Source organism: Pleuronectes platessa, chromosome 6 (assembly GCF_947347685.1).
Source record: "Pleuronectes platessa chromosome 6, fPlePla1.1, whole genome shotgun sequence".
In the NCBI taxonomy this organism is placed as follows: Eukaryota; Metazoa; Chordata; class Actinopteri; order Pleuronectiformes; family Pleuronectidae; genus Pleuronectes; species Pleuronectes platessa.
In genome coordinates, this window is record NC_070631.1 from 7,055,881 (window position 1) to 7,072,594 (window position 16,714).

Below are 16,714 nucleotides of genomic sequence, written 5' to 3' on the forward strand. Positions count from 1 at the left end.
TCCGCCACTCACCTCACACACTCTCCCCTCTCGTCTGCTCTTGCTCACAAATAGCCGCGAGGTCATGAACGCCTCAGATCTCCATTGAGCTTCATGGATCGCTGCAAGTAAACCTGGCTGAGAGAGCAGCTGCTGCCCAATTTGCTCATTTGGGACAATCAATGGAAATAACATTGACGGACGACAATACTTCCAAGAGCTTACACTGACACACACTCACACACACACGCACACACACACACACGCTCCGGTCCTGCTAATTGTTGGCTATTAGTCTGAAAGTCTGGGATTACATGTCTTATTAAATACAGAATTTCAAATGAGCTTCGTTAAATAAGAAAGTACTCCCCTTTTAATGAAGCTAATTTATATGGAAATTACACATAATACTGACGATTCAGTGGGAGATTTATCCTCATTGGATGAAGGGGAGGAGCAGGATCATCATCACCCCCCCCCCCCTCGCCTCAGCTGGCCCCTTGCTTTTTCTCAGCCTCTTTCTGCAGGTTTGCTTTTGAAGCACGGTTCAGGTCATGTATGTCTGGGTTGGCTGGGGGGGCAGGGGTACAACAATCAGGCTGCGGTTGTGTGTGTGTGTGTGATGGAGAGCGGTGTGTGTGAACCCCCTGTCCTTGTGCTGACCCTGCAGAGCTCCGGCCTGCCTCTGTGGTTCCCACTGATCCATCATGCTGTCTGATTGCCCAGAGAAAAGCCATTAGTCTGAAACAACACAACACATTAGCTGTGAGCTGCAGGTGTCTCTGCTCTGCACCGGGGCTCGTTCCTCTCATCCATGGACGCAGATGTCATGTTTACAGTGGCCCAGCAGTCAAACCGGCACGCGTCCCTTCTCCAAGATTCTCTATTAAATGTATATAAAAGACATATTAGAACCCATCAGGTGATTTGGTTTGCACGGTGCAGACTGTGTTCAGAGTGCCGAGCTGTACGCTGTGCGATAAGACAACGTTTTCCTCTTTCTCAGTCTGACTGGTGATTTATTAATGCAGGTCTGCATGCTGCTATGCCCCTGCAGACTGCCTCGGTCCCTCAGGCAAGAAAAGCTCGGTGTTGCCCCCTGGTGGTAATTAGCCACGGAGTACAGTTTGGCCAATATTTCATCAGGTCTCCTGACACCATTCCCAGTGGGTAGTATAAATGAAAAAATGTTTAAAATTGAGGTCTCGGAATATACCCTCAAGTGAAATCCAGTGGAAATGTGTAATGAGCAGGAGGTGAGAAGGGAGGAATCCTCTAAAGACATGTGAGTATCCCTGCTTTATGAATGACTTTAAAAAAAAAAAATGACTACAACCCTGATAATTTACTACACACTTTGAAAATGCCATATTTTTTCCAATGTGACAGATCCACTGCCTGTGGGCGGAAGGGAAAAAAATACAAAAACATGTTCAACAAGTTTGTGTAATGATCAAAAGCTTTATTCAAACTTGAAATAAAAAAATAGTGACAGAAAATGATCAGAGCTAACAAGAAATTTGCATAAATATAATACCATCAGAGCAGTTCAGAGACAACAGATCCAAAAAACGAAATATATATTGCAACATCTACGGACAAGCAGCGGTATGAAAACAAATCAAGGACAGTGCAGAATGAATTAATCCAATACAATAAACGTGAGTCTCTGTCTTTTGTTTAAGTGATCATGCATTCGAGTGCATTCATGATTGTTGCCACCCAGAGGTTCCTTTTTAAAATAGGATTCCCCAACAATTGCATTATTCACAGAGTTTTAATCGAGCAGTTTCCAAATCGCAGAATATCGATGCAGCAACGGCCGGTAGTGAGCAGAGTTATGTTGCTCTGACAAAATGCATATTGTGCACAAAAAATAAAAAGTGCATTCCTGTGGGATTATTCAGGCTCATTGTGTTTTGAAGCGAGGAGGGTGTGAACTGCAGCGCGGCTCATGTTTCAGATTCCGAACATCTGCTGATTGTTGTACATCTGATGAGCGAGAGAAGCTTACAGACGTTGGTTGGTTCTACATCCGGTACCCCGTGATCACAGGAACTGAGAAATATATATCTATATAATCACACGTCTACTGACCAACTCGCCTCTGGTCGTATTTCGTGTCATTATGAGGATGCGTCTCGCTTTAAGGAAACATGGAGTGGTGGCGGCTGCAGTGTTCACCTGCAGCACTGTGTTAACTGAGCACTGTTATACAACCCAGTTCACTTTGCTCTAATAAGGCCATGAGTCAAATGATTTTTTTACACTCATACCACAATGTCTACCCACATTAACATATCAGCAAGCTTCATTCTTATATATAAAAAAAAACAATTCATATCAATATGGATGCGAAACAAATATATTCAGACGTGTGTACTGAACAACAGTGATTTTCAACTGTTCCCCCCTCTATAAAAAATAGCTTAAAAATCTGACACATATTTTTAGTACAGTGTTGGGTTAAGTCTTTTTCTTTTTTTTTCTCTTTTACATCTGAGACAGTTCAATAACAGGCTGGTACATAAGTCCTCTGCTCCCCCTTCCCTCCTATGACACCGCCGCACACAGACACAGGGCTTTAAAAGACCAGAGTCCCACCAAGGAGCACTAAAGGGAGCAAACATGGACGGCATATGAATCTCCTCCCTGCTCTGGACTCAAGCTCCAAGCCGACTGCAGACAGGCAGTACAGACGTCTCTATACAGAGCTTCACATGCACAGTGGTTTGTTAGTGGCGCGGGACTTGGTCCATGACAGGAAAGAGTGCGACCGACAGTACAATACGTGTGCTCTGTCATGGCAAATGTCAGGATCATTGAAAAGGCGAAGCAGGAGGGACAGAACATGCCACATTTGGCAAAACAAAAATCACTAAATCTCTCTCGCACAGGAAAGGGCATCTGAGGGGCAGAGACAGAACACAGAAGCATTAAGTAACTGATATTCTATAGAACATACACCAATCCACAACTCAGTGCTTTACACATAGAAGCTTTTCGGGACGGGGCCCGATGAAAGTGAACTAAAGGACAGGATGTGACTGTGAAATACAACCAACAGGGCAGGAGTCAATGAAGAGATTGTCACAATCCATGCTCTGCACACAGGCAATAATTTAGCTTTTTTACGAGACAAGCAATAAACATCGTTGTCATCATCATTCAGGCCCAGTTAATTTACCAACACACGCACACACACACACAGTGGGCGAAAACAATACTGTACACAGTACACATACACACACATTCAAGCACAATCCCTCACAAACACACCTCCCATTGCAATATGGGATGTAACTTATAGTTTAAGTGGCGGATAGCTTGTCCCCTGATACCCAAGAATAAAAAACAGAAGGCAAACAGAATGCAACACAAGCAGAACGAGTGATACAAACCACCGACGTTATAAGGACACTTTAAGAAAGATTGTACTGTTTGGATTAACTGAACGCAGTTGCTATGTACCGCTGTGTTTGCTGGTTATAGCTTCTCAAAGCATAGAAAATAATAACTATCAGTTGTATATGACAAAAATAAATAACTCAAACCTCTTGCAGCAGTTGTAAAAAGGCCACTGAATGCTTGTGTGTTTATATATATAGCTTTATATATATATATATATATATGTGGGTTTGTGGGTGTTTGAGTGTGTGTGAGAGAGAGATGCAAACACAACAGCACAGGTAGGAACTAGACATCAACGTCTTTTAGCCTTAAAACCATCATGCATGGACATTACCATATAAAAGACTGAAGTGCAGCCTCAATACAGCCTGTAGCTCAAGTCTCCAGTCATGCTGATATGAAGGTTTGTGTGGACAGTACAGCGTCACAGGTTACAGTGCAGCTTCCTCTCAGTGGGTCTCCCCACCTGGATGAACCCCTGGAAGAGGCTGGTTACCAGGCCGGTGATGAAAGCAATGAAAATACCAAAGCGCCTCAATCCGGTAGCGTGTCGGATTTCAAAGGCAGAGGCTGTTGAATAATGGCAGTATATGATCAAGGAGTTAAATAAAAGCTTCAGTTTTCTGGCTGCAGCCATATCAAATAGCTAAATAGCACAAATCTTCCCGTGGAGCGACTGATTTAGGATCATTTCCTGAAAGCAGCCGAACATCTCGGTGCCGTCCTGCAGAGTGAGAAACAGCTTTATTTTGGGGACATGAACCAGTGGCCTGCTTTGTGAGTTGAGCTGAATAAGGTCCAAACTGAAAAATGACACCTCGCACAGTCGACCTGTACATCAACACTTTGCTGAGTTGCCCTGAAGTCAAATATTTATCTTTCTAAGGTACCGTGATATTAACTGATGCAACGTCAAATTACCGCAGAGCAACTCCCTATTTGAAAATACCCGACGAGTGATCGTAGTTTTACACGAAGGACACTTTGAACACCTAAATCTTTCCTGTTAAAGCATCAAAACCAACTCTGCCCCTCTGCAGAGAACCCAAAGGAATCAGAACCGTTTTCAAGCAGACACAGTAACACTGAACTTATTTTTTTTTCCAAAAGGGGGAGTTTCAACCCCAAAAGGGACAGGTAAGGTTTCTTAGTGCGCTGAAACATTTGTTTTGGAGAGCAGTAGACAAAATGTGAAGTTGTGTTAAGACATATAACAATGTCACACTGTCAGAACTCCCTCACTCGGTTGTAACTTGGGTTCTTCCTCCTTCTCTATGACGCTTTGGCTTTTCTTGCCCGTGGTGATGTTTTATCCTCGGACTTCACAACCCCATTAGCTGCGCCTCCTGCCAAGACAAGTGGATGGAAACACCCCCGATTAAAGAGAATATACGACACAGCAGACAAATCAAGTGTTCAACATGCAAACTGAAATGGAGAATCACGTTGTGTCTGCTTGCTGTGACTGAGACAGTGAGTTCTCACCCCTTGTTGGTTCCCTCTTGTGGGGCTTGCTCTTCGGGCTGACCGTCGTCGTGGTCGTCTTCTTCTTCGACGCCTGGTTCTGGCTGTGCTCCCTCCACTTCTTCAACTGGAAGTTAATGAATTTCCACATCATCCAGGCCTGTGTCAGGCAGATAGCTGCCAGACAAGTCATCCTGAGGGGGTGAGGGGGACACAGAAATCTAAACTACAGTATAATGCCATTGGTAAGGACAGTTGGAGAGCGCATATCACTTGTCACCATATTGTAAAGACATGAATTTTAACATTTACATTAAACACAGGCAGGATATCCATTCTTGGATTTAGTTCAAATTAATATTTGTTCTTGTACAGTAGCTGAATAAAGATCAACCCCCCCTACAAATACTTTCCACCTGTTCATATACATATTAGCCCTACAGGTGATTTTGTTCATGCAGATCTCGCAATGTTAAAGATAGAGAAATATTTTTCCCGCATCTGCCCCCTTACACGGATCTGCACTAAAAATGTAATGGGTTCTTCCCTAAACATGTCCTTCCACCAAGTTTCATGGTAATCTGTCCAGTAGTTTTTGTGAACTACATTAGTGATTAAATTAGTTTGGAGGAGATTACTGCCTCTTCGTTCAGACGCCACCTTGACTCACCTTATAGTGAGCACATTGAAGTTTCCTTCCGCCAGAGAAAAGCCCTGGTTTTCAGTACGAGGCAGCCCGAAGCCAAACGTCAGGACTGAGAGTGTGAGGGTGAGGAGGCGGGCGATGACAAAGAGTAGAGCCCACAGGGTGAAACTGTGAAGGGAGGGGGAGAAATACAGGTTTCATCAGGTGGTTCAGATCAGCAACGTGTTTTCTGTCCAATAAATACTGAATGCAATACCCTTTCTGCTTGTTCTCATCACTGAAGTAGAAGAGGCGTGAAGCATGGAACAGCAGCTCCACCAGGTAGTGAGGGACCAGCAGCACCAGGCCCAGTCGGTGGAGGCTGAGGAGACAGAGTGAGGGAGGGGGCAGCAGAGTTATGAGGATTACTATGAATCACACGTCCTATTATTAGAGAATAAACCTGTAGACATCAGTTTCATATCAATAAAACAATTGACTTCGAAAAGTGGACGTCTATAGGGAAGAGACTAACAGGTCAAAATACTAAATGATCCATTAACTTCAGCATCAGTTCCCTGTGAGGGGGGATATTAAGACAAATTAAAGCTTTAAAGAGTTTTAAATGATCTTCAGGACAATAAGAGAAAGTCAAATAGGATAATTGAGCCACTTCTCAGTCCATCATAAAGAGTCCATTAACTTTAGGTTAGATGTAGTTGAAATCAGTTGATTTCCTTCATTTGACAGAGGGACAGGAACCAGGGGTGAGTAGTAAAGGTAAATGATCCGACCGGGTGGGAGTTCAACCAGGGACCTGCTGCCCAGAACATGTGTGCCTATGCGATACACACCCTAACCATCGGGCTATCAGGTCACTCCCCAAAGAGGAGGGTTTTTTTCTAATCACTTAAAAGTGAACGGAATCTGCTTTCATACATTTCCCTGCAACAGAAACTAGAAACACCGCTCTGCAGTTATCAGCATGCCTCTGTTAGTCACGTTGCAGAAAATACATCAACAATCTCCCCCTGTTCTCGGGCAATGGTTTTCGTTGGAGTTGACCTTTTAGATAAATAAAATGACACCGCTTCATTCTATTCTGTCAGACATTTGTGTGAAGGTTTGTCTAAATTCTTTGGATATGGTGAGAACCATGTTTTTTTAGGTCACGCTGACCTTGACCGTTGACCACCAATTTTAAAATCCGATCCTCCTTTAGTCTGTGTGGATATTTGTGACAGATGTTAGTAAATCGCCTCCAAGTATTCCAGATACATGAAATTCAATAGTATGGGACGGATGTGAGGTCACAGTGACATTGACCTTTGACCCCCAAAGTCTAATCAGTTCATCACAGTGAACATTTGTGCCGAATTGAAAGAAATCCCCTGGTGGCGTTGTGGAGAAGTCATGTTGCTGCGAATGGGACGGACGCGTGAACGTACGTATGGACGACCTGTGAACAGAACGACTCCGGCCAAAGACATCAGCTGGTTCGGAGGCATAGAAACTAACAATGCTCTACACATAAGGGTACCAGTGCTGGTTTAAAACATTGATTTCAACAAATGAAGTATTATTTTACTCACTTTAAGATGTAGGCACCACTGATGTGGACAACATAAAGGCAGATGTAATAGAGCTGGCGGGGAATGTCTTCCTACGGAAAAGACAAGGAAAAGAGTGTGTTAGTAACAGGAGACGCTTTATGGCAAAAACCTACAGTTTCGATGAAGGATTATTATGCTGGATTACGTATTTAACACACTTTACTAAATTGTAACTTTATGAAGACTAAAAATAAATCCAGTGAAGCTAAATCTTATCTCTACATCAAGACACAAGAAGTAGAAAAAAAATCCCAATGAATAACTAATAAACAGAGACACAATCAAAAAGGAAATGTCCGATAAACACAAAATACCATGTTAGATTAAATTCCTATTCCATATATTATTTTCTTAAGATATAATGACTATTTATCCTTCATAAAATTCATCCCTTTAACAGAAACATCTGATTTTTTTAACATAAAATTTCCATTAAGATCATTGCGACTCCAACAACCAATAATATTTGAGCAATTTTATAGAATGTCCTCAAATTTCGATATGAAACACTCAAAAGTTCCGATAAAAACATATTTTAAATTTTCTCTTCACTTCCATTGAATGAAAATTTGTATTTTCAAATGCATTTCCCCCCAAAATAAAACCAACTGATTTTTCTTACAATACAGCCGTTGTTCCATCTCATTTCTGCAACACCATTCATTTGCATGAATAAGTTGCTGCATTTTTAATGTCATAAACATTGTAGAAAAGCCATCATGCCAAGAAACTATACACCAGGAAGATAACTTGAGGCCAAACACCCCTCACAGAGATGGAGAGTGCAGCCGCTGAGGTCATGCAAGGAAAGAAGTCCTTAAGAAAAGCTGGAAGGGATAGAAATATTGATAAGACAACCCTCAAAAGAGTCATAAAGAAAAAAGAGAAAGGGGAAGTAAAATCAGTAGCCTGGGGTGCAGTAGCTGAGGTAAAGAGAATATTCACAGATGAGATGGAGGAGGAGCTTGTCAAACACTTAGCAACTAGCTGACCAGTTCCATGGCCTTGCTCCAGTTAAGTGCCATGAACTGGCATTTGAATACGCAGAGAAAAACAATATCCCTGTCCCTGTGCAGGTAAGCTAGGGTGTGCAAGAGATCACATGAATGATAATAATCATAAATGTGCTTAATTGACCAATCGCCATGATTCTGTTACTAGTCCGATATTAGTTTTGGAATGTGTGGTTGTCAATCTAGCTGTCAGGATTTTAACTATTACAACATGTGTTGTTATGGTAGTTTTAAAGTGGAAAAAGTAAGTGGACCACTTTACCCCGTAGCTGGGGTAAAGTGGGACACAAGACCACTTTTTTTAAAACAGTCATATTTTCACTGCCCTTTGTCCTGAAGACATTCTGATCATTTCCATTGCTAGAAAACATCCTGAATTTATTGGAAATGTGTAAATTTTACTGATATATCATATTATCTCACCTAGAGGGGAGCAAATGTAAAAAATGTCCCACATTACCCCGCTCTCCCCTACGTTACTTTGAATTGATTCTTACCTTTCTGACTTTTTGAAAGTACAGCTCAGGAAGTGCATGGAGCCAATAGGCAATTTGGCAAATGTAGAAGAACTTGACCTGAAAACTGGACAGATGACAGGTGGCACAGAGACAAGAGCCTGGTGTTAATTCAACATGGACACAAGTTATATTAATATAAAAGAGAACATGATGTGCACTGTTCTGTTCTTTATCTGGAGATCCATGAATTTCCATCGAACGCCCCTGATCTGTGTAGCTTGAAACTATTACTCACTGATCGCTCACATTAAACTTTGATAGAAGATCATAAAAAAAAATAAAAAAAAATAAACATAAGAGTTTAGATCTATGCATGATTCACAGTTATACAATACGATGTTTTAATAATTATATATTCATTTACTTACACCATGTGGGTGTGTGGGTAATCCTCCCATAAGAACGTAGGATTCGTTGCAAAGTCCTCCTGTCAGAGAAGAAGAGAGAGTGTGAGACAAAGCCAAATGGACGCTGAGACACTGTGTCTGTGTGACTGTGAGACATCCTCGTACCGCCGTCAGGATGCTGCAGCCCCAGATGAAGGAGAACAGGTAGAACGCTGCGAGCTGTCCGGACTCGTTGAACTTGCTGTGCTTGGTCTTCGACAGGTGCAGCCTTCTGTTCATTTTCTGAAATCAAAACACGTGAACACATTAATGCTGTATCTGTTACACGGAGAGGGGGCATCCTTTCAAAAAGAGAGATATAAGGAGATATTTTTAGATTCATTATCACTTGATTCCTGAGGAAAAAAGAGGTGACTTATATAAAACTGCCTTGAACTGACTCAAAACTGTCATTGCTGGAAGGATGATTGCCCGTGATACTTTGAATACCTTTTGAAATAAGAGACAATAGAAAGATTATTGTGGAGAGTAAAGAAGTCGGATCAGCCGCTGGGATTCACTTTAATTCCTGTAAAAAAGAGACATGTGTGCAAAGCCGATACGTTTACACAGAGGTTTCAGTTTCCCTTATTCCACTTCTCTACATATAAATGAGATTTAAAAATTAAAATCAGTGATATATGTGATGGCTGCTCAGCTCGGGTACTCACGTCGAGAATGTACTCCTGTATCAAGGCGTGAAGGATGACCGCGATGAGCAGGTAGAAGAACACGGTGGCCACATCTTTGGGACCGTACTGGTAGAAGTTCACTGGATCACTCTTCTCATCTGCAAAAAAATAAAATAAATTAAAGATTTAAGAGGCAGAACGAAGCAATCACCGAAAGGGCTTTTCGTTTGGAATCTAAATACTAAAAGGTATATACTCTGACTCACCGAGAACTTGTGTTACGTTGTACTGAACTGTGATGAACATGATGGCAAACTTCGCTGTGACCTGGAAGACAAAGGACGAAAACACATCACACACATGCAGGACACTTACAGAAGAAGCAGCAATAACAAATAAATGGCCTCTTCAGTTTCTGTTTTAAAAGATTTTACAATAATGTACAATTTTGAATGGACGCACACTATATTATTTAGTTTAACCAACCTGAGGCTTCTGGACATTCCAAAATATATAGACTCAAACTAAGAATTCATCAGATCAGTATCTCAGGAACAACTTACTACATTTTCAGAAGCCTTCAGACCCTTGACACTTTCAAAACCCACTTATTCTCACTGGCTTTCACTTCAAGTCGAGCTGCCTTTTGAATTGTTCTATTTATTCCCTGCTTTTGAAATATATTTGACTATTAACGGTAGAAAAAATGCACACAGGGAACATTTGTGTGGCTGAACGAACCCGTACTTAACATATCATTGCGTTTTTGTTATTTTTAATCTGTTCATACTTGCGTGTTTTTTTTTATCGCTTAGAACTTTGTAACTTGAGAAGTGCTATATAAACACACTTTGACTAGACTTGCTTTATAACTCTGCTTCCTTGTATGAGCTGCAAAATGAAAGTGAAGCCTTTCCGCTGTTTATAACAACACTCACGATTCTGAAATATTCTGTCGTTGTTTTATAAACACATGTGATGAGTGAGCTATGCTGTGAGGGGGGGGGGGGGGGGGGTCTATAACTGTGGTCCCATCTCAGAAGGGGCCTGAAGGGGCTCCCAGGGGCCTGAGGTAAACCTTTAAGTTCACTACCTCTGCTACAATGACTGTCATTGTTTCAGGGTGAGAGGGGATCGTCTGCATCCTGAGGAGAGACATTGTTTTCTTCTGCAAGCTCAAACCCTCTCTCTCTCTCTCTATCCATCCTCACAGCTAAAGCCTGATTGAGATTTTAAGCTTTTCCACGTTTCAGGCTGGAGGATGGTTTGGGTGGAGACAGGTGAAGTAGGTGGAGGACGAGCTTCAAACGTGGCTTAGTCACTAAATACAGTAAAGTCAAATGGTTGATGATTCAAATGTGGAGCAGACAGACAGATCCTGATCATGTTGTTGTTACAGGTAATGCAATGGTTTTTGCTATGGAGGCAGAGGATTAGCCGCAGACTGGTGATTGACCTGTTAGCGGTGCCACTGGGCCTCCTCTGCCACCTCCTCTGCCGAGCACTGAGACACATGAGAAGGGGAGAGACACGCTAGCGCCCTGCCCCTGGAGCGCTAGCTGCCGTTAGCCGAACTGACAGCAGCTAGCTAGCATCGGCGGGCTAACTCCACAGTACCTCGAACATCAGGCCGAGCAGGATGATCATGGCCAGACAGGACACCATGTCGGCGTGGTTCTGGATCACGAACTCGTGGCTCAGCACCGGCGGGCTCTTGTTCTTCTTGCGGAACCCCATGGCTCACCGACGCGGCTCTACCTTCAGGGTCCCGGGGAGATGGGTAGGTGGGTAAGGGGAGCGGTGCTGCCTGCGCGTCAGTCCGTCACTAAGTGTGCCTCCGCCGGGGCTGGAGCTAGATTGGCCCCGCCGCACGTCTCAACCGCTGGATGCTCGCACTGCTCCGGTCGCTCCGCTGCACTGAACCGCTGCTCGCGTGCTTAGAACCAGGCATGAAGACTCACTGCCCGCGCACCGCCGCGCTACACCCGCTCCTCCAGTCGCTGCTGCCCCGGTGGTGAAGTCAGATGACGGGGTCCTCCCACTTCAGACCCCCGATTCATGCACCGCCCCGAGCCAATGACGTAGCAGGAGAACCCGGCACCGTGCTGCCTTCACGTGCTGCACGGAAGAAGCCGGTGTTCGGGCTCATCAGGGCCCGCAGAGGAGAGCACACAGAGACGATGATCTCCAAACTGTCCTCTGACATTTACCCGAGATATGCACCGTTGTTCTGGGATGTTTAGTATTTGAGCAAACATCAACTGAAATTATAGGGGCTTCAACTTCTGTTACACGTTCAGTGGCTTCATTTGTTTTAATGATTTATCTTTTGAAGTTAAATAAAAAAAGGTATCATCATATAAAATATGATCAGATATTATGATATGCATCAGTTATTAACATCATCATGATTAAAAGGTATTCAGTTAGCAACTAGTGCTTTAGTGCTGACATAACTATTTGAATACCATATGAAATAACAATATCTCGATAACCAATAAGTTTTTTGACAAAATAATAATAGGTATTAAGGTATAGAAGGTATCCATCTATCTATCTATCTATCTATCTATCTATCTATCTATCTATCTATCTATCTATCTATCTATTCATAATTTTAAGGTATTTTCACTATTTTCTAACATTGTACTTTACCAACAGTCAAAGGAAATACTTGTTGGTTGCAGCTTTACAGTTTTTCCATATTGCACATTAATGTAAACAGACTAGATATTTGACACACGTTTGATAAAAGCTATAGTTGCATATGTTTTCATATCAGAGCTGTTGATGTCCAACCCGATGCCCTGAACCCAATTTTAGATTGCATCCAAATTTACTTCAAATAAAAAAGTAATAACAAAGCCTGTGCAAGCCCCTATAATCACATAAAGAAGAATAATCGATACAGTGATAAGAAATAAAGCAGCCAGTGTATAATGCTGGAAACAAACTGTCTCCACTGAAACATCTGTTATTACCCGTTGTTGGCGCTAGGAGGCAGTATGACACAGTCAAGCATAAACCACCTCAACCCACATCGTTCTTGCATATTGAAAGTTAGCATCCGGGTCAAATGGTGTATCGTCGCCCGGCTAGCTCAGTCGGTAGAGCATGAGACTCTTAATCTCAGGGTCGTGGGTTCGAGCCCCACGTTGGGCGCGACATACTTTTTGCTCCGCACAGTTCTCACAGATCTACTGCTTTCCCTGTAAAGATAAACATGTAGAGAGAAGGCTATACTGATAGGTTCATACTTTATTGTTTCCAAGAGAAATGTAGGCAGAAGATAAAACAGACCAACACAAGAGCATAAGAACAATAAAAAGGTCAAAATGAATCAGTGAAATGAAGTCAAGCTACTACAAATAAATAAATAAATAAATAAATAACTAAGGTGCTTATGGAGTTGTCGATGATACAAATATTATTATTATTATTAAGAAGTATAAGGTGATTGAAAGACACAAGTAACCATGGCATAGTATTTCAGCCAAATATACAGAATTAAAGATAAATAACTGGAGCTATACAAAGTTGTGCGTTAGACTAACACAGCATGTACAAATTATGGTAGAGCAGATGTAAAGTGAAAACAGCGCAAGAGCCTAGAGAGATAACAAATATTCGAAATTTGGGTTGGGCACCTTCACACAGTGGACTCAGTGGAGAGTGTTTTTCTTTTTTAAAGAACACGTCACAATATTAAAAGATCGACCTGTCCTTTTTATGAATCGATATCAGATCATTCAAATGATGATGCATTTTAATCAGAGAACATTTTATTTAAACCCAGTCCTGTGTCCAACCAGCAATTCTGAAATCAGGAAATAATGAATGAGGGGAACGAAATAAACATGATTGGCAGATTCAAATGAGACAGAATCAAGTTGAGTAGAAATTCTAAGCTTCTAGATCTGGCCTGGGCAGTAATGGCGACAGTCTGTCCATCCGCTTGGCATCTCACAGGAACAACTCTCTGGTAAAACATCAGCAGCGGTTTCCTGCAGATGTTAAAGGACCCCATCCCCCCTCAGGAAACAGATCCGGCCCTGCCCCTCTATGTGGAGGGTCTGTGTTCGCTGACCAGTGCAGTCTGTCGTCCAGCTGCAGTCCGAGGTATTTACAGGTCCTGACCAACCTCAACATCAGCCCCATTAATGAGGACTGGCTGCAGATGTGGCCTGATCCTCCGGAAGCAACCCTGTCTTTTTCTTGACCACTTTTCCATTTCACATCTATTAACATGTTTCTGGGTGTATTGCAGACTAAGATAACAGAATATAATTATTTCAGTTAAGTGTAACAAAATTAACGCCATGTGCACACACAGTTTGTTCAAATATTGACATTAGGATTCATGCTCTAATATTTGGACACACCTTAACCTACTTATAAGTGCCCCAAATAAAAAGATATGTATTTATTGCAGCGATATTACGTTGGATTACATAATATGTGTTTTTCTGATCACTGAGCTTAGAAGTGTCTGTCAATGTGCTGCTGAAAGTTAAACACACAAGAAGTAAAATGGTACTTAATCCAGCTGTGTTGAATAATTGATGGTCATTGCTAGAGCACAGGCGTCAAAGAGGAAACCCAACACATACACAGACACACACACACTTCCAACAAACCGTGCTTCGGTATTTCTTTTTATGGAGAAGGAGACAGGTCCATGCATATTTTATATTTATTTGATTGATCGCATGTGTTATTATATATGACAGGGACATAACAGTAACAAAACTTTGTAAGACATAAAAGGAAAGGTGAACTCAAAATTATTTTCCTTTCCTTTCCTCTATTATAGAACAGAATATACACTCCTGATCAAAATCTTAAGACCAGTTAAAAAATTGCATGAATTTGCATTTTGCACTGTTGGATCTTAGGGAGGTTCTAAGTAGAGCTTCAAAATGCAAAAAGAAGAAATGGGAACAAGAGACCAAAAGTTGTGAGCAGGCAATTTATTGAAAACAACAATTTAACTGAAGTAGGCTGTTCATCAGCTGATCAAAAGTTTAAGACCACAGCCTTTAAAAGCCAAAATCTGTGCAAAAATTTGGATTCCATGTCATTTCCTGTCAAGTAATCACACTGTGAAGATCTCTTGATGGCAAAGGCAAAAAAGCTCACCGTCTTTGAACGTGGTAGGATTGTTGAACTGCATAAACAAGGCCTCTCACAACGTGCCATCGCTGCTGAGGTTGGACGCAGTAAGACAGTCATTTTGCATTTCTTAAAAGATCCTCAGGGTTATGGAACAAAAAAATCAAGTGGTAGACCCAAAAAAATCTCACCGGCGCTGAGCCGGAAGATCCGAATGGCTGTCCGTCAAGACACGGGACGATCCTCGTCCCAAATGAAGGCCATTACTGGTGCTGACTGCAGCCCAGTAACCATCAGACGGCATCTGCGAAGGAAGGGCTTCAAAAACAAGAAACGTCTTCAAAGGCCACGTCTCCTTCAACGCCACAAAATTGCCCGTTTAGACTTTGCAAGGGAGCACCAAACATGGGACATTCAAAGGTGGAAGAAAGTTTTATTCTCTGACGAGAAAAAATTTAACCTTGTTGGTCCTGATGGCTTCCAACGTTACTGGCACGACAAGGAGATGCCACCTGAGATGTTTTCTACGCGGCACAGTGGAGGGGGCGCCATCATGATCTGGGGTGCTTTTTCCTTCAATGGAACAATGGAGCTCCAGGTTGTTCAGGGGCGTCAAACAGCAGCTGGCTATGTGGAGATGTTGCAGCGGGCATCCCTCATGACTGAGGGCCCTCGTCTGTGTGGTAACGACTGGGTTTTTCAGCAGGACAACGCTCCAACTCACAATGCCCGTCTGACCAAGACTTTTCCCCAGGAGAATAACATCACTCTTTTGGACCATCCTGCGTGTTCCCCTGATCTTAATCCAATTGAGAACATTTGGGGATGGATGGCAAGGGAAGTTTACAAAAATGGACTTCAGTTCCAGACAGTGGATGCCCTTCGTGAAGTCATCTTCACCACTTGGCGCAACGTTCGCACTAGCCTTTTGGAAACACTTGCATCAAGCATGCCAAAACGAATTTTTGAAGTGATCAACAATAATGGTGGAGCTACTCATTACTGAGTCAGTTTTTGAGACTTTAATTTCTGTTTTAGGAGGGTTTTTTTTTTTTTTTTAGCTGTGGTCTTAAACTTTTGATCAGCTGATGAACAGCCTACTTCAGTTAAATTGTTGTTTTCAATAAATTGCCTGCTCACAACTTTTGGGCTCTTGTTCCCATTTCTTCTTTTTGCATTTTGAAACTCTACTTAGAACCTTCCTAAGATTCAACAGTGCAAAATGCAAATTCATGCAATTTTTTAACTGGTCTTAAGATTTTGATCAGGAGTGTATCTAGATGTAGATTTCGATTTTCGATTTTATTTATTTATTGTGTCAAGCATTAAACATACCCAGCCCATATGATTGACAAAATTCACACAACCTCAGTGTCGTCCACCCGGATGTTTTTAAAATCTGCAAAGGGCCAGAGGAAGGATTCCTGTCTGTAACCAAGCAACTAAAGACCCTTGACTCCTTGACAAATGTGCCACAACAGAATGGAAAAGCTGTTTTTTGTCATGGTTTGTGTGTTTAGCAGTCTTTTAGGAGTGTGCAGTAAAAAAACAAAAACATAAACACAATGAGCAGCAAAAATATACACAGAAGATGTGTGTGAATATTCTCAGTCAACCAGGTCGGGGGTTTATCCAAGTGCTATAAATCAGGTCAACTGGACTTGGTTGAGTTTCTTGAAGACATTTCACTTCTCATCTCAAGAGGCTTCTTCAGTTCTAACCGAAAATATACATAACCACAGATTTAAGGCCGGTAAAACGGTGCAAAGACACCCATAGTGCACTTTGCACCATTTTAGAGGAGGTGTTAGGCAGTATGATCTCATTCTATCTAGTATAAGGTGAATAGATAGATGGGTGGGTGGGTGGATGGATGAAAAGATAAATAGATAGATGGATGGAAGATAGATGATAGATGGTTAGATAGATGAATAGATAGATAGAGGTAGGTAAATAGATAG

The 16,714-nt window shown here is 42.0% G+C and overlaps 1 protein-coding gene and 1 non-coding gene across 2 annotated transcripts; one reads left to right on the top strand and one right to left on the bottom strand.

Annotated features, from left to right (window-relative positions):
* Window positions 1–1,420: 1,420 nt before the first annotated feature.
* On the bottom strand, window positions 1,421–11,465 carry zgc:113278 (Translocating chain-associated membrane protein 1-like 1-like). The gene is made up of 11 exons (XM_053424804.1): window positions 11,259–11,465; window positions 9,908–9,968; window positions 9,681–9,799; window positions 9,136–9,252; window positions 8,992–9,050; window positions 8,603–8,687; window positions 7,072–7,142; window positions 5,757–5,861; window positions 5,525–5,668; window positions 4,876–5,048; window positions 1,421–4,736 (listed from the first exon to the last, which is right to left on the bottom strand). Exons 1-11 carry the CDS (start codon window positions 11,376–11,378, stop codon window positions 4,663–4,665), a joined length of 1,128 nt encoding a protein of 375 aa, XP_053280779.1. The 5' UTR covers window positions 11,379–11,465; the 3' UTR covers window positions 1,421–4,662.
* A 1,265-nt stretch (window positions 11,466–12,730) lies between these two features.
* On the top strand, window positions 12,731–12,803 carry trnak-cuu (transfer RNA lysine (anticodon CUU)). Its single transcript has one exon. It is a non-coding gene; the product is annotated as a tRNA-Lys (tRNA).
* Window positions 12,804–16,714: the final 3,911 nt, after the last annotated feature.

Coding starts and splice junctions, on each gene's coding strand:
- zgc:113278 (XM_053424804.1), bottom strand. CDS start 11,378: ATGGGGTTCCGCAAGAAGAACAAGAGCCCGCCGGTGCTGAGCCACGAG. Junction 5,049..5,524: donor TTCAATGTGCTCACTATAAG/GTGAGTCAAGGT, acceptor TCACCCCCTCAG/GATGACTTGTCTGGCAGCTA. Junction 4,737..4,875: donor CAAGAGGGAACCAACAAGGG/GTGAGAACTCAC, acceptor TTGTCTTGGCAG/GAGGCGCAGCTAATGGGGTT.